The 20,420-nt window shown below is 59.0% G+C and overlaps 9 protein-coding genes across 9 annotated transcripts; 2 read left to right on the forward strand and 7 right to left on the reverse strand.

The window, feature by feature from the left end:
* Positions 1 to 311: 311 nt before the first annotated feature.
* Positions 312 to 2,526, reverse strand: BBBOND_0309830 (ABC transporter family protein, putative; the record flags this gene model as incomplete). The annotated part of the gene is made up of 2 exons (XM_012913812.1): positions 312 to 816; positions 857 to 2,526. The coding sequence occupies 2 exons, from the start codon at positions 2,524 to 2,526 to the stop codon at positions 312 to 314; spliced, it is 2,175 nt and encodes a 724-aa protein (XP_012769266.1).
* A 962-nt stretch (positions 2,527 to 3,488) lies between these two features.
* Positions 3,489 to 5,242, reverse strand: BBBOND_0309840 (PROTEIN FOLDING REGULATOR, putative; the record flags this gene model as incomplete). The annotated part of the gene is given in 7 exon segments (XM_012913813.1): positions 3,489 to 4,073; positions 4,111 to 4,400; positions 4,440 to 4,550; positions 4,622 to 4,720; positions 4,731 to 4,904; positions 4,940 to 5,088; positions 5,127 to 5,242. The coding sequence occupies 7 exon segments, from the start codon at positions 5,240 to 5,242 to the stop codon at positions 3,489 to 3,491; spliced, it is 1,524 nt and encodes a 507-aa protein (XP_012769267.1).
* Positions 5,243 to 6,255: 1,013 nt separating this feature from the next.
* BBBOND_0309850 (hypothetical protein) lies at positions 6,256 to 6,543 on the reverse strand (the record flags this gene model as incomplete). The annotated part of the gene is made up of 1 exon (XM_012913814.1): positions 6,256 to 6,543. The coding sequence occupies one exon, from the start codon at positions 6,541 to 6,543 to the stop codon at positions 6,256 to 6,258; it is 288 nt and encodes a 95-aa protein (XP_012769268.1).
* Positions 6,544 to 7,327: 784 nt separating this feature from the next.
* BBBOND_0309860 (hypothetical protein, conserved) lies at positions 7,328 to 9,007 on the forward strand (the record flags this gene model as incomplete). The annotated part of the gene is made up of 1 exon (XM_012913815.1): positions 7,328 to 9,007. The coding sequence occupies one exon, from the start codon at positions 7,328 to 7,330 to the stop codon at positions 9,005 to 9,007; it is 1,680 nt and encodes a 559-aa protein (XP_012769269.1).
* A 101-nt stretch (positions 9,008 to 9,108) lies between these two features.
* On the forward strand, positions 9,109 to 10,260 carry BBBOND_0309870 (cell differentiation family protein, putative; the record flags this gene model as incomplete). Its single annotated transcript, XM_012913816.1, has 6 exons — positions 9,109 to 9,416; positions 9,452 to 9,567; positions 9,602 to 9,708; positions 9,744 to 9,839; positions 9,875 to 10,113; positions 10,149 to 10,260. 6 exons carry the CDS (start codon positions 9,109 to 9,111, stop codon positions 10,258 to 10,260), a joined length of 978 nt encoding a protein of 325 aa, XP_012769270.1.
* Positions 10,261 to 10,441: 181 nt separating this feature from the next.
* Positions 10,442 to 11,932, reverse strand: BBBOND_0309880 (tubulin beta chain, putative; the record flags this gene model as incomplete). The annotated part of the gene is made up of 2 exons (XM_012913817.1): positions 10,442 to 11,668; positions 11,837 to 11,932. The coding sequence occupies 2 exons, from the start codon at positions 11,930 to 11,932 to the stop codon at positions 10,442 to 10,444; spliced, it is 1,323 nt and encodes a 440-aa protein (XP_012769271.1).
* A 717-nt stretch (positions 11,933 to 12,649) lies between these two features.
* BBBOND_0309890 (FHA domain containing protein, putative) lies at positions 12,650 to 13,597 on the reverse strand (the record flags this gene model as incomplete). The annotated part of the gene is made up of 1 exon (XM_012913818.1): positions 12,650 to 13,597. The coding sequence occupies one exon, from the start codon at positions 13,595 to 13,597 to the stop codon at positions 12,650 to 12,652; it is 948 nt and encodes a 315-aa protein (XP_012769272.1).
* A 101-nt stretch (positions 13,598 to 13,698) lies between these two features.
* BBBOND_0309900 (hypothetical protein, conserved) lies at positions 13,699 to 15,141 on the reverse strand (the record flags this gene model as incomplete). The annotated part of the gene is made up of 1 exon (XM_012913819.1): positions 13,699 to 15,141. One exon carries the CDS (start codon positions 15,139 to 15,141, stop codon positions 13,699 to 13,701), a length of 1,443 nt encoding a protein of 480 aa, XP_012769273.1.
* Positions 15,142 to 15,379: 238 nt separating this feature from the next.
* On the reverse strand, positions 15,380 to 20,212 carry BBBOND_0309910 (DNA topoisomerase II, putative; the record flags this gene model as incomplete). Its single annotated transcript, XM_012913820.1, has 1 exon — positions 15,380 to 20,212. One exon carries the CDS (start codon positions 20,210 to 20,212, stop codon positions 15,380 to 15,382), a length of 4,833 nt encoding a protein of 1,610 aa, XP_012769274.1.
* Between the last annotated feature and the right edge of the window lie 208 nt (positions 20,213 to 20,420).

The raw sequence follows: 20,420 nt of genomic DNA on the forward strand, positions 1-20,420 counted from the left end.
GGCGACAACGCCGACGTCATAAGGGCCGCCTACAAATCCTTCTCCGAGTTCCTGTTCAGCAAGGAGGAGCACGGCGCGATCACCGCCCGCTTTGAGGTTTGTGCATTTTCGGCCGCATCGACGCCCGTGCAGTGCGTCAACGTGTACGTGGAGAACAACCCCGAGTTCAGCCTCTACTTCGCCACGGCCGCGTGGACCAGCGTCACCACGGAGCTGGTGTCCAGGATTGTATCGTACGTCAACAAGCAGTTCCGCTTTCTGTTCATCACGCGTATACCCTCTATAGTGTCACGATAGTTGAGCTGAATCATTTAGTGGATAATCTGGTTCGATCTGATGATCTCCTGCAGGTACCCGTTCGGGTTCCCCATGAGCTGTTCCGTCTCACCCTTTTCGACTATCTTTCCGTTGCAGAAGATCGCGATCTCGTCTGCCTCGATGATCGACGACAGCCGGTGGGCGATGACGATGGTGGTCCTGTCGGCGCTGAGGCTCCTGAACGCCGCCAGTATCTTGTGCTCCGTCATCGCGTCCAGCGAGCTCGTGGCCTCGTCGAACACCAGGATGCTCGGGTTCTTTAGGAAGCACCTGGCGATGCCGATGCGCTGCTTCTCGCCACCGCTCAGCTTCATGCCCCGCTCGCCGACCACGGTGTTGTAGCCCAGCGGCAGGTGCCGTATGGTGTCGTCGATGCCGGCCCTCTTGGCCGCCGCGACGACGTCGTCCATGGACGCGTCCGGGTTCCCGTATCTGATGTTGTACTCGATGGTCTCGTTGAACAGGACGACGTCCTGCGGCACAATGCCGATCGCGTTCCTGCGTAGACGTGAGCGCGCTTCCGCGACGTGCACCCTACCTGAGGCTGCTGATGGTCACGTCCCTGATGTCCTGGCCGTCGATCAGTATTTGGCCCGCCGAGGGCTCGTAGAACCTGAACAGCATCTTGGCGATGGTGGTCTTGCCAGTCCCCGAGTTGCCGACGATGGCGACGGTCTTCCCCTGCTCCACGGTGAGCGAGAAATCCTGCAGAATCTTCAGCGCCCCAACGCTGTTCTCGTACGCATGGCACACGTTCTTGAACTCGATTTTGCCCGCCTTGATCACCAGGTCCTTGGCACCCGGCTTGTCGTGCACCTTGGGCTCGTGCTGCATGAGGCTCAGGAACTTCTGCAGGTCGACCATGCTGGTCTTAGTCTCCCGGTACATGGTCCCGATGAGGTTGAGCGGTATGGCGAGCTGGAAGAGGAGCGTGTTGACGAGGATGAGGTCCCCGAAGTTGGCGGTGCCCTCCGCAATGCCCCGGAGCGTCAGCCACATCGAGAAGAAGAGCCCGGTGTTGAAGATGGCGTTTTGCCCGAAGTTGAGCAGCGCGAGCGACTGCTGCACCCGCACGGCGTTGTTTTCGTAATCGGACTGCTGCGAGGCGTACCGCTGCAGCTCCCTGTTCTCGGCGTTGTAGTACCGCACGGCCTCCGCGTTGGTGATGGAATCCGTGAACACGCCCGCGGCGCTCTGCTCCGCGTTGACCATCTGCTTACGCAGCACCATCCTTTTCTGCGTCACCAGCGCTGTGAACAGCACGTACACGATCATCGTGCCGACCGTCAGCGACGCGATGGTGGGGCCCAGCTTGTAGCAGAGCAGGGCGGTGACCATGGCGAACTCGAGCACCGTCGGCACGATCTGGAACACGAGAATCCGGAGCACCTGCGATATCGCCTTGATACCCCTCGTGAACACGTTGGAAATTTCACCGGACTTCGCCGCGATCAGGAAGTCGATGTCCAGGCAGTGGATCTTCATGAACATCTTCGACGCATTGAGCATACCCGTGCGTTCCATGACGGTGCTGAAGACCGCGTTCCTCGTTTCGGTGAAGAACGCAGCGGATATCCTCGCGACGCAATACGCCACCAAGTAGACCTGCGCGATGCCCAGAGGAGTGGTTATCAGCCCCCCGAGGCCCACGTTCATCAGCAGCCCGGCGTTCGCCGCCGGGTTAGCCGCGATCGCGTCTATCATCGCCGACATGCACAGCGGTATGACGATAGTGGACAGCTTGGAGAGAACCAGGAATGTCATGCTCAGGGCGATTCGCTTTTTGAGCATTTGGTCCCTCGGCCACAGAAGGTCGCGAAGGGTAAGCACCTTGCCCGCTTTGATGCGCTGAATCTCCTCCGAGCGCTCGATGTTCGGCCCAGTGGAATGAGCACGCTTGGCCGAGAGCAGCGCGGCGTGCTCCGGCGCCTGCTTTCCGCCCAGGCACGACCACCCGCAGTGGAAGGCTGCGCCGGCGCCCTCGTACTGGCGCCGCTCCGCCGACACATGGTTTGGCGTCGCTTTCTGGGTGCTTATACGCCGCCTGTGGCGCACCCATGCGATGTCCCTCCACGCCTCACGGCCGATTTCGGACCGACTGGCCGCCCAGCCTGCCGGATCCGTCGGCGTACACAACGTCCGAGGCTGCCTCTGGAATTTGGACAGGCCGGACAACGATCGGCACAAGCGGTTCACATTATACGGCATTATGCCGATAATAATTTTTTGACGCCCCAAGGTAACCTTGCGTGTTAGGCGCTGCCTTCCAGTCGCAGCAACCCTACACCGCGGTTTTTCGCCACTAGCGGCAAAAATTTTGAGGGCCGACTTCGAATACACGCTAACGATTTTTGTGTTGCTTTCAATTCGTTTCTAAAGGGCCGGCGTGAACCTGTGATTTGGTCGGACGGACTGCGGCTGCAGACAGCCGCTAAATTCTAGGCCAACCGCATAGTGTGGCCAGATGCAGCCAGCGCTGGGCGATGTGCAAACTTTAGGTGAGAAATAACTGCGTGAGTTTACGGGATATTTTTGCAATGTGTACGCCTAATACGCCGGTACACAGGGGCGACTTGGCCGCGTTTCTAGTATTTGAGCCGCTCAGCAACAACACCGATAGCTCCTTTGCCTAATTCTGAAATTCACGCAACTCGCACTTGACGTTGCCGCGAGGCCGCACCCTACTTCCTGTAGGGTCGCCGCGGCCGGCGGTGAGGCTCAGTCGTATTCGTCAGGTGTGTCGGCCGCCCAGGCCCGCGCCTGCATAACCCTAAACCGCGGACCATCATCTATTGCCGTGCCCTCGGGTAGGCGTGCGCCATCCTAGGTGTGACCCCGGGGCGTCGGGTCCTCTGCCTGGCAGCGCTGAAGGCTCTAGTGTGTGTGTTCCGGAGTCGTTAGACACTGACCGGCGTCATCGCGAGCCCTCTGTCGCGTGTGAGCTGTGGCCCCAATGTGATTTCTGCCAAGTGCAGCCTGCGGCGTCTAAAGGTATGAATGCGTACGGTCCTCTGTACGGCGGTTCGCCATGAGTTCGGCTCGGCCGCAGGTCACACCCGCCCACAACAAACTTGCCGGGCGTGCCTCACGCCAGGCACCGGTGCTCTACGACGACGGACACACGCTTTTTTCAAATAACAAATTAGGAGCGCCATTTTCGGCTGAGTTGTTCACGTCCCGAGCGCCCTGCGAAGCTCTTGCAAGGTCCCTTTCGCGTCCTCGAGCTCCGGCGTCTTCTGGATGGCGCTTGACAGCTGCTGCCACAGCCCCATCGCCTCGGCCCGGTCTATCAACTGCGGGTACTTGAGCACGGCCGCGGCGAAGAGGTTGACGCACACCTCCGCGTACTGTATGCCTGCGCTGCTTTGTGGCGTGGGAAGTTGCCGCTCACCCTGGGTTGCGACGTTGAGCGGCATGAGGTTGCGCACCGTCTTCAGGAGCTGCGTCTTGTGCGCCTCCCTCTTGTCCAGCTTCTGCAGGTTCACGAAGTGGTATATGAGCAGCGCCGCCTTCTCCTTGACCTTCAGGTTGCTGCTCGCGGTGCACTGGCTGATGTACTGCATGCCCCCGACTCGGACGAAGTGCTCCTCGGCCTTCACGCAGTGCCTGGTGGCGGCCGCGACGGTGGTTATCAGCTTCGGCTCGAGCGGGGTGCCGGTGACCTGCTGCCGCAGTCGCAACAGGTGCATCATCAGCGGGCCCTTCGCCGCCTCCTCCTGCACCTTCTCGTTGTTTGATAGCGTAGTCGTCAGTAGCTGCGTCACCATAATCACACATAGCTCCACACCCTACCGATAGCGCCGCTGGCAGCACTTCGCGGTTGCCCTGGCCGACGTGCTCGGTGACAGCCGCGAGCATGCCCGTCCGGTGCATCGACGACGCGTTACCGGGGTGCTCCTCGTAGTACTGCTCCATGGTGTCGAAGGCCTCCAGCAGTTGCGATGTGTCGTATTCCGCACCGTGCGCGGCCGACTGCTGGATGAGCTGCGCGGCGCGTTTCACCTTGTCGTCGTGGTCATGGATGCTCTCCATGGCCTTTTGCAGGAATTCCACGTCCTCCTTGGCAATGGGTTTTGTGTTGCCTACGCAACGTGCGCTCCGGCAGAGATGGGCACGGTTACCTGTGGAATCCTCAGGGACGTGCTTCAGCGTCCAGTTTAGAAGACCCTTCCAGTCCGGCAATGACATTTTCCACGTCAGCCGTGATTGCCGCTGTAGGCGTGGCGTACCAGCTACTTGATCTTGGCGAGGTAGTCGTCGAGACCTGCGGCAGCTCAGGGCGGCACGGGCCTCAGGCACCCACCTTTGATGGTTTTTGCCTTTTTCACTCCCAGCTTCAGATGCACGTTCGCCTCGGAGTGCTTGTGCGGCTTCTCTGCGGCAAATATCGAGACGTGCGCATCTGCACATACGGAATTCGAGACTGCGGTTCACGAGTTGCTGCAAGAGCTCGTTATGCGCGTCGACGAGAGACACCACGTTGTCCCGGTGCACTAAGGGGTCATTGGTCGTTAAAAAGTCCCTTTTGAGGTGCTTCCAACGGTTGAGTGTGTCGTCTGACTTGCCTATGGTGAGGAGGTCGGCGACTGCATCGGATGGATTGGCGCGCGTTTTCCGTTACCCAGGATCTTATCGGCGTACGACAGGGTCGCGTCAGATACGGTAGGTTTCCCGGGCCCGATGATAAAAGAATCCAGCAGCGGCACGTACGACGAAAAGAAGTTTCCTAGATTTAGGGACAGTCCACGCATATCATTTACAAATTTTGAGCTGTTTGCGCAATGACACCTCGCCTAAGTGTGCCTTACTAGGGAAACAGGTGCCTGAGCCTGAAAACGTCGTCAAGCTGCGCGCCGGAGTTGATGTGCAGGCATGATATGTTGTGTCCTATTTCCTTTACTGACTGATCAATTGGATCGTCCATATTATGGTTCTGATTTTTGCCATATGTGTTTAAATATAAGTGTCGCGTGTCTGCCACCAGAGGTGGTGCATACGTCGCGAGTCACACCCTGCCTGCCGCGGGCGAGTCGGAACTTATCAGCCAGTATCCCTGACCGAAGTACACTTTTATGTCGTTAGCGTGTGTAAGATAGCCTTCTAGCAACGCCGTTTATTGACTAAACTTCAAGTGTTTGACGTTTTGCTACCGGTGTCAATTTGCGAGCTGTTGTAACCGTTTTACGCGGTAATCTCCTGTCAAAAGGTTGTGTTATGTACCGGGGTGTGGATTTTGTATATACTTCGTAGATGTCGGATCGGCGGCGTTCACCAGCCAAAGACGGTGATTTTTGCAGCAATATCTTGTGTATTTCCATTAAATGAACCACTACGGCGTTTATCCACAATGAAACGACGGTGAAGTTAATGTGCTTTCTGTTTGTGGACAGGGGTGGCAACCGATAACGGAAACACCGTCATCACGGGTGGCGTACCAAATAAATAATGCCATCCCGGCGGCTTTCAAGACGCAACGAAACGTTATTGCTATTGCGTAGTTGCTGCGCATAATGGGTTCAAGCGGGAAAATGAAAAAAAAATCGTTTTTACACTTCTCGATTTGAGCGTGTCATCCTTGCGCAGGGGCCATGCTAATCTTCTCTGTATCGTTCCAATTTTTTCTGATGGCGCTCCGAAGAGGCCAGTTGCCCTGTATCAATCTTGTAGGGGTGGCGGACTATAGTGTCAAATGTCAGTATGTGGGGTCAATTACCACAGGGGTAATATTATTATTCTAAAGACACGGACACGAAAATGAACGTTAGTAAGCCAATTATTCGGCTTGTTTGCGTTCATTCGCCGGTAACCTGAAAATATGGCGGATGCCGATCTCGGTTGGCACATGGCCACCTATAGCAGGGAACCGCGATCCTGGAACCAGCCACAATAGGAACATCAATTGGTTGTAAAACGATGCATAGCGCGCATTTTTTACCCTCATCGGATGGGTCCAGATGGATCGCGCCGCCTCGCCGTGGTGGAGAGATGTACCACAACGGCCTTACTAGTCACTTCTAATAAGTACACCGTGTCGACGTGTCGCAGCATTCCTGGCGCAGCGTGGTTACACCGAATCGCCGTTGTAGCTAGCGGAAGTGCCACGACGAGTTCAGAACCCGGCGTGTCTATTGTATTCCTCGCATCCAGCAGGGATGCGGCTGCTTTCGCGGGGCCAATTAGCAAGTCTTGAAACGTTCTACCGGATTTCAGCGCCAATATAGCCATAGACCGGCGTTTTCTGTGACTTCCACAGCTTGCGCCTTCGTGGAGCTGGCGGCCCTATACGACGCCAAAAGCTAAAACTCACCACAGCGCTGCACGAGTGGCACTTCACCCCTCCACGCTAGTGTAACGGCGTCGGATGCCACAATAAGTTCTTCTAACCATTTTTCGCGAAACTGAGGCCCTATGTCTAAACGTTGTCAACGGCCGCGGTAGGTGACGGCCGCGCTGACTTTTCATTCCAAGATCAAGGATCCAACTCAAAGCCAACGGAAAAATAAATTGTATGACCGGTGCCCTGGGGAAAGATACATTTTGGTTGCTTGACATCGGCATCTCAGCCATACGGGGTAACCTGTCGGTACGAGGTGCACATCAGCAGTCGCGTGCTAGTCGCCGGAAAGCGACACATTGCTGCCTCAGAGGGCGTCATCGTTTTATGGACGTTGGATTGCCAATTGGCACGTCGATAAACCGGTGCACTCGAAGCCCGTGCGATCTTTTGTCGTTCTGGGTGTAACCGTGTGACCCCCGAATTGCGGCAAACAGGTTTGTGGCGCGATGTGTGTCTAGGGAAAAGTCCGAGAAGCCAATAACGAAGTTTTCGACATTGGATGTCGGCGTGCGTTCCGCACATTGCCATCCGTCAGCGCTTTGGCGGCTGGCATTGCGGCATCCAGCCCGCAACGGTCCTTGGCGGTGTTTCTCTCCGTCCGATGAAGTTGCGGCCCTGCCTTTCCTTTTGACTTAATGCAGTTTATGTGTAATGTAGTTTTGAATTTGAAAAATGGAGTGTGCCGAGTACGAGGTATCAGAGGTGAGTCGTGTTGGATGGCCCGGAGACGACAAAGTGGATCTGAGAGGCAACTCGCTGTCAATACCCGCTTTCCCCGCGTTGTGTAAGCGCCGATCTTACATGCGCAATTCGCGTGATGTGTGCGCGCACAAATGCAAGTCGTCGAACCTGACCCCTTCGCTGGTCTGCCGAGTCCGCAAGGCGCGGGACAACATCGCCGACCAATGCACGGACGATTGTTACAACGGGCCGAACGGCAGTAGTTCTATGGCTGTTGACCTGAAGGTGGGATTTGGTGCTCGCTCCAACGGCTCGTGCGGCGGCTACCGCGGCCCCTCAAAGGGGGGCATCGGCGGCTCGGCCTCACCCTTGCTCTGCGGCGCGCACAAATGCAGTGACATCCCGTGCAACAACGTCCGAGTATCGCCGGATGCGCAGTGGCCGCCCTCCAGCATAGGAGTGCTGCATGACCTGGACAACTATGTCGAGATCAACTTCGCGGACTACCGTCCGCTGTATAACCGCATAGGCCCGGTCATGTTCCGCACCTCGCTGCTGGAAGGCCTCTATTCCCCGGCGGCGGAGCTCCGGCTGACCCCGGAGCTGCGCTCACTCCTGATTTCCCAGAATTCCACCCAGCGTGTGGTCTACAACGCCTTTTGGCTGCCCAAGCAGTTCCCCAAAATCGCCCTAAAGGTGGCGGTGAAAAGCGTCAGGGACTGCAACATGCGCGACGGCAGGAGCATCAAGCGCGAGATTGGCTGCCATCTGTTCATCTATCAGAAGCTGGTCGGCGCCTCGCGGGACGCCTGCCGATCGTCGCCCATCGCCACCGACGACTGGCCGACGTCGGAGGTGCTAGGATACTATCTGGACAAAAAGAACCCAGGTGTGTCAGTGCTCATAACTCGGAAGCTGTTCGGCCCGGACTTTTTCGACATCATCCGCTCCGAGTGCTCCCCGCGCTTCGCCTCGCGCAACACCCCGCTCTACGAGCTCAACAAGCTGGACTGGTGTATAATCGCAATGGAACGTGTCGCACAGCTGTCGGAGTTGGGCATTCGCCACAACGACCTGAAGCCCGACAACATCGTGCTGGACATGTACGAGTCAGGCGGCGTGAAGCGCGTGGACGTCAAGGTGATCGACCTGGGCGCGGCGTCTATGGAACACACCAAGGAATTCACCGGAGGCACATCCTGGTACGAGTCGCCCGAGCAGAAGTTGCTGGAATACTACACGAAGAAACACCACAACTCAAAGCGCGCTCGGACCGTCGACATCAACCGCGCCTCCGACGCCTGGGGACTGGGCCAGTCGGTCATCGAGGTGCTGCTCGGGCGACGCATGGTCGACCACATGCGGCCGCCATTCGGCTCCGGACCGCCGGAGCTCATAGACCCTCCCCAGGAGGTCACCGAGGAGAACACCGATCGCCTGTGGTGGGATCGCGACGAGTACTGGACGATACCGCCGCGCGTATGGCTGCAGCACATACGCAGTGTGCTCCAGATGGACTCCGCCACGCAGAAGTTTCCCATTTGTGCCCAGGCGGCACGCTACGTCTTCGACCGTCTAATGCAGGTTGACCCTCAGCAGCGCGCATCCGTACGGAGCGTCGCCGAGGGCTTACGGCATCTTGCCAAATGCGAGATCGCGAAACACATATAGAAGTTCTAATGTGGTGTCATTTAACCGGATGTGTACGGGTTGCCTGTCGGGCACGCCGCTTGACTCCGCGGCAGCTTCCGCAGTCGTTTCTTGTGCGAACAATGCAGAATTTCTCGTTTGACATAGATCAAGGCGACGGGCTGCCCTCCAACTTGCTTGGGGAGGGCCTGCCGCCGGGGAATTCGATGTCGCAGAAGCCGGGCGTGGCCACGGCGGCGCCTCCGGCGCAGGAGAAAGTGCCCGAGCACATCCTCCACCAGCTCATCCTCGATTTGGCCATACACGACAAGCGGGAATACGCGCTCTCGGAGCTCTCCAAGCAGCGCGAACACTACCCCGACCTGCCGCTGCTGCTCTGGCACTCCTTCGGCACCGTGGCGACGCTGCTCTACGAGATCGTCTCTGTCTAGTGGGTTTTTTGCGCGCGAATCTGAGCGTGTGCAGCCACTACCTGTACCCGGTGAACCTCTCCATGACAGACTCGACGAAGGCGTCGAACTCACTGACGTTGCTGCAATGTATCGCATCGCACCCGGAAACGCGCCGTCTGTTCCTTTCGGGTCAGTCACAGGTCACGTGTGTCACGCGCCGCAGCCCATATTCCGCTGTTTCTCTACCCCTTTCTGAACTCGACGTGCAAGAGCCGCCGTCTGGAGTACCTGAAGCTTACATGCCTCGGCGTGATCGGCGCCCTGGTGAAGGTGGGTGCAGCGCCGGCCGCTTATATCGCGAACAGAGCGATGACGAGGAGGTCATCTGCTTCTTGCTCGACACCGAGATCATCGCACTGTGCCTCCGCATCATGGAGACGGGCTCGGACATTTCCAAGACGGTGGGTGGGATTGGACCGCCGCTCACGGGTTGCAGGTGGCCATCTTCATCGTGCAGAAGATCATGCTGGACGACCGTGGGCTCGCATACGTCTGCGCCACCGCCGAGCGCTTCTACGCGGTGGCCGCGGTGCTAAACAGCATGGTGATGAGCCTGCTGGAGTCGCCGTCGCGCCGCATCCTGAAGCACGTGGTGCGCTGCTACCTGCGGCTCTCGGAGAACCCGCGCGCGCGCGACATGCTGCGCAAGTGCCTGCCCAAGCCGCTGCGCAAGATGTAGGTCCGCCCGTTGCGCCCGTCACCATGTGCAGCGACCCCGTCTTCTACCCCTGCCTCAAGGAGGAGCCGATGCTCAAGAAGTGGCTGCTGCAGCTCATATGCGACACGGAGCCCGCGCAGGAGCCCTCGTCGCCGCAGCAGTGAGCGCCCCGCGGCAGAGACCGCGCAACTATGTATTAATAATCGGAACCCGCACACCCGTGGCCGCCGCGCCACACGCTCGCTCGGTCGCTCATGTACTATTGTAAAACTTAAGATCGCAAATGCGCCCGCCTATACCGCTAGGCGCGATTTTGCGCATGTCCCTGTTTAGTTATCTGTACATCTAGTACTCCTCGCCGATGTCCTCGTCGTCCTCGATGGTCGCCTCCTGGTACTGCTGGTACTCGCTGACGAGGTCGTTCATGTTCGACTCCGCCTCGGTGAACTCCATCTCGTCCATGCCCTCGCCGGTGTACCAGTGGAGGAAGGCCTTGCGCCTGAACATGGCGGTGAACTGCTCCGAGACCCTCTTGAACATGTCCTGGATGGCGGTGGAGTTGCCCACGAACGTGACGGCCATCTTCAGGCCCTTGGGCGGGATGTCGCACACGCTCGACTTGGTGTTGTGGGGGATCCACTCCACGAAGTAAGAGCTGTTCTTGTTCTGCACCATCGACATCTGCTCGTCGACCTCCTTGGTGCTCATGCGGCCCCTGAACATGGCGCACGCGGTCAGGTAGCGGCCCCTCCTGGGGTCGGACGCGCACATCATGTTCTTCGCGTCGAACATCTGCTGGGTCAGCTCGGCCACGGACAGCGCGCGGTACTGCTGGCTGCCCCTGCTGGTGAGCGGCGCGAAGCCGATCATGAAGAAGTGGAGCCTCGGGAACGGGATCAGGTTCACGGCGAGCTTCCTCAGGTCAGAGTTCAGCTGGCCGGGGAACCTCAGCGAGCACGTGACACCAGACATGGCGGCCGATACGAGGTGGTTGAGGTCTCCGTAGGTGGGGGTGGTGAGCTTCAGCGTGCGGAAGCAAATGTCGTACAGCGCCTCGTTGTCGATGACCTGCACCTCGTCGGCGTTCTCAACCAGCTGGTGCACGGACAGCGTGGCGTTGTAGGGCTCAACCACGGTGTCGGACACCTTGGGCGACGGGAACACGGAGAAGGTCTCCATGATCCTGTCGGGGTACTCCTCGCGGATCTTGCTGATCAGCAAGGTTCCCATACCACTGCCGGTACCACCTCCGAGCGAGTGCGTGATCTGGAAACCTTGGAGGCAGTCGCATCCCTCGGCCTCCTTGCGTACAACATCAAGGACGGAGTCGATGAGTTCGGCGCCCTCAGTGTAGTGACCCTTGGCCCAGTTGTTACCAGCGCCGGTCTGGCCGAACACGAAATTGTCGGGCCTGAAGAGCTGACCGAAGGGTCCAGCGCGCACGGAGTCCATGGTGCCGGGCTCCAGGTCCATCAAAATGGCGCGGGGCACGTAGCGACCGCCGGTGGCCTCATTGTAGAACACGTCAACGCGCTCCAGCTGGAGGTCGCTGTCGCCGTGGTAGGTTCCGCTCTGCAGAAGTATAAGACATTGTCGTCATCGAGGGCAAGGCGGGGCCATGCCGACGGGGGTTGCACAGTGGCCGCCTCGTCAGCTTAGACAGGCACGCAGTGCGCCGTCAAAGCTTCAGGCTGCCATGTGCAACCGGCGTGCATGCGTAAAACGCTCAAAGAGACTCACCGGGTCGATTCCATGCTCGTCAGAGATGACCTCCCAGAACTTGGCACCGATCTGGTTACCACACTGACCGGCCTGAATGTGTACGATTTCTCTCATTCTGCAAGTACATTAACGCCTGATAAGACACGGTGGAGCCGCTGTCAAGCCCGAGTTTGCAGCGAGGAGCCGCCGCGTCCCTGGCCCGGCCTAGGACTCACTGTGTCGCAATACCCACTTTGCGTCCGCGTCAATGCAGTCTTCAGATTCTACAGCACGTCACCGCCTTTCAGGGGTGCGCTGTTGTCAAACTGGTTGGTGGATCCTACCGTCCGCCCGTACACACGGGCTGGAGCCGTGGAGGGCTGGACAGCCGCTTAGGGTATAGGATTGGCCACCGACCGGTGTTCAAACAACTTTAGTGCGTTCGAACCATATTTTGCAACAGCGGGCGCGGAAATTTCGGCGCGGCACCGGGTTTGCGGAACGCGGCGGACGCTGCTATCGGCCCTCAAACTTACGTGTCGTTTTGGTTGCGTCGCCTTCTTGGTCCGCTGAACTGAGCTGTGATGTGTCACCGCTTAGAAACGTTTGCGTGTTGCAAATTGGCGTTTGAATACTTCGTTTCACAGCACTGTTGGCGCCGGACGATGTTCCAGTTGGACAAATTATTACAAAAGTAATGTTGTGATGTGTGTCCTTGTCTCAGATACGAGGTCTCCTGCCAATAGATCCGTGTCGCCGCGAAGACAGCGGATAGCCTCGGCCGTCTTGCCGGGGGAGACACGCGGCCAGCAGTGCGACGCGTTTCCCGGCGACGTCGCACGGCCGTGACGGTCATTCCGCGCGCGTAAGTTTCAGCAGCTTTCTGCTGCGGTCGATATCGGCCCGAACGGCGTCGATCTGCTCCTGCAGCTTCGCCCGGTCCCCGTCCAGGCCCTTGCGCTGGATATTTTTCACCAGCGAGACGGGCTTCGCCGGGTCGCCAGATGCGCCGATGATCCCTTCGTCCTCGGCCTGCTTGACGATCGTGTACCAGCGGTTCAGCAGATCCACCTCCTCCTGGTACAGGCGCGACAGGTCCGCTTTGAGAGACGCCGCGGTGTGCGTCTTCCGCTTGCGTTTAGACTCGCTCTCCTGTTTCACCTGGTCGCGGTCGAAGTAGTCGTCCCACTCGTCGAAGTACAGGTTGGTGTCGTAGTAGTCGGCGGCCGTCGCGTTCTTCACCTTGCTCATGATCTCCTGCTCGTCCTTCGCCGCCCAGCTCTTTGCGATTTTCTTCGGCTTGGGCGCCGGCGTGGCGTCCTCCTGCGCCGCCGGCGCTTCCTCAGGGCCGCACACCACGTAGGTCCTGCTGGTTGAGCCGCGCTCGCCGATGCGGATTTGGTCGCCGACCTTCAGCAGGTAGTACCTGCACGGCTCGATGCGCACGTGGTTGAGGGTGGTTCCGTGCGTCGAGCCCAGGTCGTACAGCAGCAGACGCCCGTACCTGTTGAGCTGCAGCACCAGGTGGCGCCTAGACACCAGCGGGTTCTTGTAGACAAGCTGGCACTCGTCCATGGACCCCAGGACGCAATGCGCGCTGCGGCCCAGCTCGACATTCTCCAGCAGGGTGCCGCGGGATATCACGTCCACGGACAGCGCGTGCGCGTCCTTGCCCAGCACCTCCTGAGGGTCGAATGACGCCCACGGCGGCGGCACGTAGTCGGCCAGGCCCCTGCCTTCCTCCGAGCCGCGTCTGGACGCGGTCGGCAGCGCAAGCTCAAGTTGCGACCACTTATGCATTTCACAAAATCCACATTAGTATACAGTTCAGACGCGGTTGCCCTCAGGCAACTACAGCGCGGCCGCGCGCTGGCTGGACACACCTTGGGGGCGACTCCGACTCAGCTCGCGGCCAGCTTACGGATCTTCGCCTTCAGCTCCTCGATTTGCTTCAGCAGGTACTGGTTGTCGAACCTGAGCTTTTCCAGGTCCTTCACCACGCTCTGGGAGTGACGCTCCAGACGGTTGCGCTCGCCGCGCAGCGTGTCAACCTCCTCCTCCATGGCGTTGCGCTCCTTCGTGATCTCGGACACCTGGTCGGCCAGCTGCGCGTTGCGGTTTATCAGCTCGGTGTACAGCGTCTCGTTGTAGCTTTCCTTCTGCTTGCCCCTCGGGGCAGCCGCCGCATCGTCCGACGATAGCTGCTGCTGGAACACCTTGATGGTGTTCTCGATTTCGGACTCCAGGAAGCTCTTCTCGTGCTTGCACCTGCTCAGCTCGCGGCGGGTGCGCGCGGCCTCCTCGAGCATTATCGACAGGTCGTCGTTGGCCTTCTGCAACGCGAGCACGACGTCCAGGCGCTTACCGCCCTCCGTGGGGTCCTGCAGCTTGCCGTCGCGCAGCACCTCCAGCGAGTTCGCCTCCAGGGTGTTCAGGATCAGCAGGCGGCTGTGGAACGCCCGCAGCATGAGCGCCACCATGTCGCGCTGCTGCTTGCTGAACGCGCGCAGCGTCAGCTCGTGCTTCTCGCTGATGCGCAGAAACAGCTTCAGGGGGTCCTCAGTGCACAGACGCAGCCGAGGGAACGAGCTCGAGTACTTGCACTTGAGAATGCCGTCGCCCTTTATGTCGTCGTCCGGCTGCAGCTGCACCTCCTCGGCCATGATGTACATGGCGTACTTCACGCTGCTGCCGTCGGTCTTGACGGCGTGCTCGGGGGTTTTTAGCACGTCGCACAGGCACTTCACGCTGCTGGCGTCGCGCTCCAAAAACAGGTCGTGCCGGGCAGTCGAGTTGATCAGGGCGTCCTGTATGGCCCTGCGCGACGCCACGTCGACGTCGAACGGCCCGATCTCGCCGATGGCGGTGCCCATGCCGCCGCTGTGCGTGCAGCGGATCACCAGGCTGGTCCCGATGTCGTCGGCGGTCAGCGCGTACCGCGGCCCGTCGGTGTGCTCGATGTCCACCTCGTAGCTGGCATGCCGCCTCTTCCACTTGAAGCTGCAGTCCAGCTCGTTCACGCCGGACACGGTGGCGATGACCACGCCGATCTCGTGCGGGTGGAACTTCAGGTTGAAGCCGAAGTCGAACTCACCTGATATGGTGACGGTCGTACGCTTGTTGGCGCAGCTGCCGGGCGCGGAAAACAGCGAGCACTGCACCTGGTTCAGCCCCTTGCAGAACGGCTGCTGCAGGTTGTCCAGGTCAATACCAATTTCCCGGGACGCCTGGCTGGCGTGGCGTTTAAGCTGCACGCCGACCTCGCCGATCGCCGCCCGGAACTGACCGGTGAGCCTGCGGAACACGGCGCCGCCGGCATCTATTTTAGATTTCCACGACTCCATCTCGCATGATCGGATGTCTTACGTGCGATGGGACGCAGGCGGCGTTACATACTGCCGAAGCATACACATTCGCACTTGATACACATACGTGTACGGGAGCGCGAAGATCCCGGTTCGCTGTAGCACACTCACAGCCGCGAACGTTGAGTGAATCACGCGCGGGACAACAGACGCAACTGCTCTGTAGAGTATATTAGGCACGATGTGTAAGTGGCGCTCGCGGCGTGGACGCCCGTGTCTAGTTGTGCGGTGGCTTCGGAGTTAGGTTACGCAGCCTATCCGCGAGGCTGACGCTGAATTTAGCCAAGCCGGCCCTGTGCAGCGCCGATGTGTGTTTGTCCGACGGGCTGGAGTCGCCGCGTGGACCCTCATTCTCGGCCGGCTCCTGGGAAAGGCTGAAATCGATATCAACCTCCCGGCCCGCTTTGTCGCCGCTGCCAGGGGCGCCTGACGGCGAGGCTTTCTCGCCGTGGTTGGCAGCGGACGGTGTAGTTTTGGCGGGCGTGGTTGGCTTGCTCTTTGCCTCGTCCGCCTTGGCGGCGGCGGTGTTCCGCCTCGACCGGCTGCCGGCTGTGTCCTGGGACGCTGCCGTGCCGCCGCGGCGTGCGGAGCGCGACTGGCTGCGGGTCGTAGTCTCCTCGTATTCCTCGTCTTCGTCCTCTTGCTCGTAGCCGCTCTCCTCGTCATCCTCACCGTAGTAGTCCTCTTCCTCACTTGACTCGTAGTACTGCAACTTCTTCGCGCCGCCTCTTTGGGGCGTGCTGCGGCTTTTGGCCGTGGCGGGCGACGGGCTGGACGTAGACGAGGCTTTTAGGCCCTTGGGAGTTGTGCCGCCGGCCCTTTGGGGGGTACGGGCGCCCCGCTTGGGCGTGTTGGTGGCGCTCGCAGGCGTTTTGGCGCCACCCTTGGGGGTGGTGTGCGCGGATTGTGGCGCGTTTAGCGATTTGGTTCGGTTGGCCTCACGTTGCTGCTTCTTGCGCCTCGCGTCGGCCATCAGGCGCTCGATGTCCGTGGCGGCCAGGGCGTCTTGCGAGAACTCCATCTGGCTCAGGGAGAAGCCGTCGTCAGATTCGGCCGTCATCGACGCGTTGTCGGACTCATCTAGGTCAGTGTGTTGCGCGTACTGTCGGTGGTTGGGGTTGAACGACTCGGTGCCGGCGTTGATTTCGGGCATCGCCGCCTTCATCGGGTTGGGCGGCAGCTCCGCAGGCCTATCGGTTGCGACCGGCGTGGCGCAGGCTAGTTGGCCCGTTTGTGGCGTGTTATCTGCAGCCTTGTTTGCGTTTGAAAAGGCCGTTGCGATGGAAATCTGCCTTCGGGTGGTCTTCGCAGGCTTCGCCGGTTTGGGTGTCGCTTCCACCATGTCGACATCGTCGTCCGTATACGTGTCGGAAACGAGCGTCACGTCGTCATAGTAGTCGCTGTAGTCGTCGGAATCGGCCTTGGTTTTGCTTCGTTTGTTGGCGCGGTTCGACGCGGAGGCTGGCGTGCGCGCTGCAGGGCTCTCGGCCACCTTTGGAGTCGCGCCACTCTTTTGGTTGCCCGTGGACTTCAACTTCCGTTTCCCGAGTTGAAGCAGCGCCGCCCTGGAGGGGGTGGGTGCCGCGGTTTCCTGTTGACGGTACGTCGCCCTCATGGCCGTCTCGAGGCGGTCCAGGTCCTCCAGCCACATGTCGGTGACGGTGGTGACCATGAGCTGCCGCAGCTGCTCTTCCTTCTGCGCGTGCTCCTCGTTCAGTTTCTGGACCTGCTCTAAAGTGAGCGACCACAGCGGCATGTTGAGCAGGTAGTTGTAGTCGGCCGCCTGGGCGTCCAGGGTTGAGGTCCTCCTGGACTGGCCGGCGGGAGTGGCGGGCTCGGTGGGTAGCACAGGCGGGGTCACCTCGCTGCCTGCGGTGGACTTGACAAGTTCGGAGTGAGGGTCGAACTTCAGTTCCTTCAATTCGGCAATCAGGACGGCCTTCTTCTTTTTGAACAGAATGAGCTCCTGGTTGATCACCATGTGTATGAACCTGACCTGGTTGCTGATCCGTTTCAGCGTCAGTTGGAGGTTGTTGATCATGTACAGGCGCCTCTTTTCGTACGTCTCCAGCCTCACTGCGGCGAAATCCCGGACGATTTCCAGCTCGTTGCTGTAACGCTTGAGCTTCTTCTGGCCGTCGAAGAGGGTCATGTTGGAGGTGGCGATGCTGGTGCGGAGCTTGAAGACCTTCTCCACGCCCTCGTTCAAAATCTCCTCCATGGCGTCGGCGTTCACGTTGACAGTGAAATGCACGCTTTCGTGGGTGGAGTTGTCCACGAACCCCAGGATCAACGGGTCTCTTCTGCCCACGCCCTGCTCCAGGCTTTCCAAAAACACCTTGTAGTCGTGGGTCCAACGACGGATCGGCAGCTCGGTGATCTCAAGCAGGCCCTCTTCACCCAGCCATTGGTACGTTCCGATGCAGTCGAAACCGCCTTTGTCGTTCGGTTCTATCCTGCCCGTGAACTTGCGATACCACGGGACCATGGGCTTCATGTCCCGGTTGCTCAGGTACAGACGGAGGTTGCTGATGATGTCGTACGGGTTGTAGTTGGGGATCTGGCTGCTGAAACCGGTGCCTATGCCCTCGCTGCCGTTGACCAGCACCATGGGGATAGTGGGGATGTAGTAGAACGGCTCGATGATCTGGCCCTCCTCGTTTTGGTACTGCAGCACGTTGTCGTCCTCCTCCACGAAGATCAGCCTCGTGATGGGCATCAGCTTGGTGAAGATGTAACGCGCCGCAGAGGCGTCCTTGCCGCCCTCCTTGCGGCTGCCGAATTGGCCACACGGCTCCAGCACGTTTATGTTGTTGGACCCAACGAAATCCTGCGCCATGTTGATGATGGTCTGCTGCAGCGACGCTTCGCCGTGGTGGTACGCGGAGTGCTCGGCCACATAGCCCGTCAGCTGCGCCACCTTGCACTCGGAGATCAGGTTCCGTTTGAGGCACCCGAACAGCACCTTGCGCTGGCCGGGTTTCCACCCGTCGACCACGGAGGGGATGCTGCGCTCCGTGTCGTAGATGGAGAATTGGATGAGCTCCTTGTTGATGAAGTCGGAGTACTTCAGGTTCTTGATGGTGTGGTCCACGGTGGTGCCGTGCTCGTAGCTCTGCATCCACGCCTTCCGGTCGTCGACCCTTTTCTTGTTGAACGCCATGTCGATGCTGTCGTCGTCCGCCTCGTCCTCGTACACGAAGTCGATCAGGTGCTGCCGGATGTTCGTGAAGTACTCCTTGAACTCCTTGTCGGTCGACGTCCCGAGACCTTTGTAGTACTTGATGCGCCACCCGGACACGTTGGTGCTGTTCACCCAGTGCACATAATCCTGCATCGTGAAGAACGATACCACGGCGTCACCTTTCGTGGCCTTTATCAGCGGAGTGACGAACTCCCTGATGAAGCCCCGGTACTGGATCATCTTCGGCCAGAAGTAGTGCAGCAGGTTTATGAGCAGGCCCTTGATGTGCGAGCCGTCGTAGTCCTGATCGGTCATGATCATGATTGACCCGTACCTGAGTCCTTCTGGGGTCGTCTGGTCCTTTTTGGAGATGTCCAGGCCCATGATTTTTAGGATGTTTTGTATCTCTGCATTTTGCACAAGTTGTTTGTAACTAGCGTCCCTGACGTTCAACAGTTTTCCTTTCAGCGGGAACACGCCGTAGTTGTCTCGACCCACGACCGACAATCCGGCGAGGCATGACGTTTTGGCGGAGTCACCCTCAGTGAGGATGAGGGTGCAGTCCCGTGCGCTGCGGGTGCCAGCCCGGTTGGCATCCTCCAGCTTCGGGATGCCGGTGAGCCTGTTGACGGCCTTGGTAACTTTCATTTTCTTTTTTAGCTCGATGTTCAGCCGGTGCTGCGCGAACGAGACGATGCGCTCCAGCAGCGTGCTCTTGAGGATCTGGGCCACCGCCTTCGGGTTCATGGTGTACCTGCTGCCGAACCTCGTTGGCTTCGTGGTGAGCGTCTCCTTGGTCTGCGAGTCGAAGGTCGGGTTCACGATTTGGCAGTTCACGAACAGGAAGATGTAGTTTTTGATTTGGTACGGTTTCAGCTCCACGCCATCCTTGTTCTTCGACTTCACCTTGTTGGTGATCGCTGCCACGAGTGGGTCCAGGACGTGTTGCACGTGCGTACCGCCCTTCAAAGTGGTGATGTTGTTGACGAACGAGACCTGTTGGAACCCGCTCCCGTCGGTGGCGGACACCATCACCTCCCACCGGTAAGCCTTGTCGTACACCTTCATTAGCTGGGCCTCCTCGTCGAAATACAGCGATACGTAGTGCTTGAAGTCGCTGATTGGCAGCCTCTCGTCGTTCCAGAAGACCTTGAGGCCGGTCGTGCCCGCGACGTCATACACCCTTTTCAGGAGCACTTTGAGCGTGCCGTCGTCCATGGCGGTGATGCCAAAACGCTCATAATCGGGCACGAAGGTGACTTTGACGAAGTCTTTACCGTGGTACGGTACAACTTTGGCCGGGGATTTTATCTTTTTCATATTCTCCTCCCACTTCATTCCGAACTGCTTGTGCCTGCGGCTATCGCCGCATGTGACTTCGAAGGTCTTCGAGAAAATGTTGGTCAGCTTGGCGCCGAAACCGTTACGCCCGCCGGTGATACGGCCTTCCGAGTCGTCATAGTTGTCAGACGTAAGCAGCTCGCCGAAGATCATCTCCGGCACGTACATGTTGTGCTCCTTGTGTATCTGCACCGGGATGGGCTCGCCGTCGTTGGCCACGGTGACTGCTCCCGTCTCCTTGTTGAAGTTGACCTTTATGAAGGTCATACGGTGCAACGACGGGTCCGACTGCTGTCGGGCGTGCACGTCAGCCGCATTGACGAGGATTTCGTCGAATATCTTGTACAGACCGGGGATGAAGGAGACAGGCTCGTAGACCATGCGTTTGGTCTCGGGATTGTACACCCACATCTGCTGCGTCTGCAGCTCTGTGTTGCCGATGTAAGTGTCCGGCCTGAGCAAAATGTGCTCCAGTTGCGATTTCTTCTGGTAGCGCTGCTCGATCGTCTTCTGCTGCGGCGCCATCTTAATCCGGAGGCTTCGTGTCTTTTTTAATGGCGGTCGTAGGCAACCACTTCGCCTAAAGGTTCAGTCAGAACCCTGTGCGATAGCAGCACGGTCTTCTGCCCTCAAAAAGAAAACGGCGTCATGTGCACATAGAGGCGACAGGGTGTAACGTCGGTATCCGCGGCGACGTAATCAATACGGCTTCCACCGTATGATACGAGTCGGG

Source organism: Babesia bigemina (genome assembly GCF_000981445.1).
Source record: "Babesia bigemina genome assembly Bbig001, chromosome : III".
Lineage (NCBI taxonomy): Eukaryota > Apicomplexa > Aconoidasida > Piroplasmida > Babesiidae > Babesia > Babesia bigemina.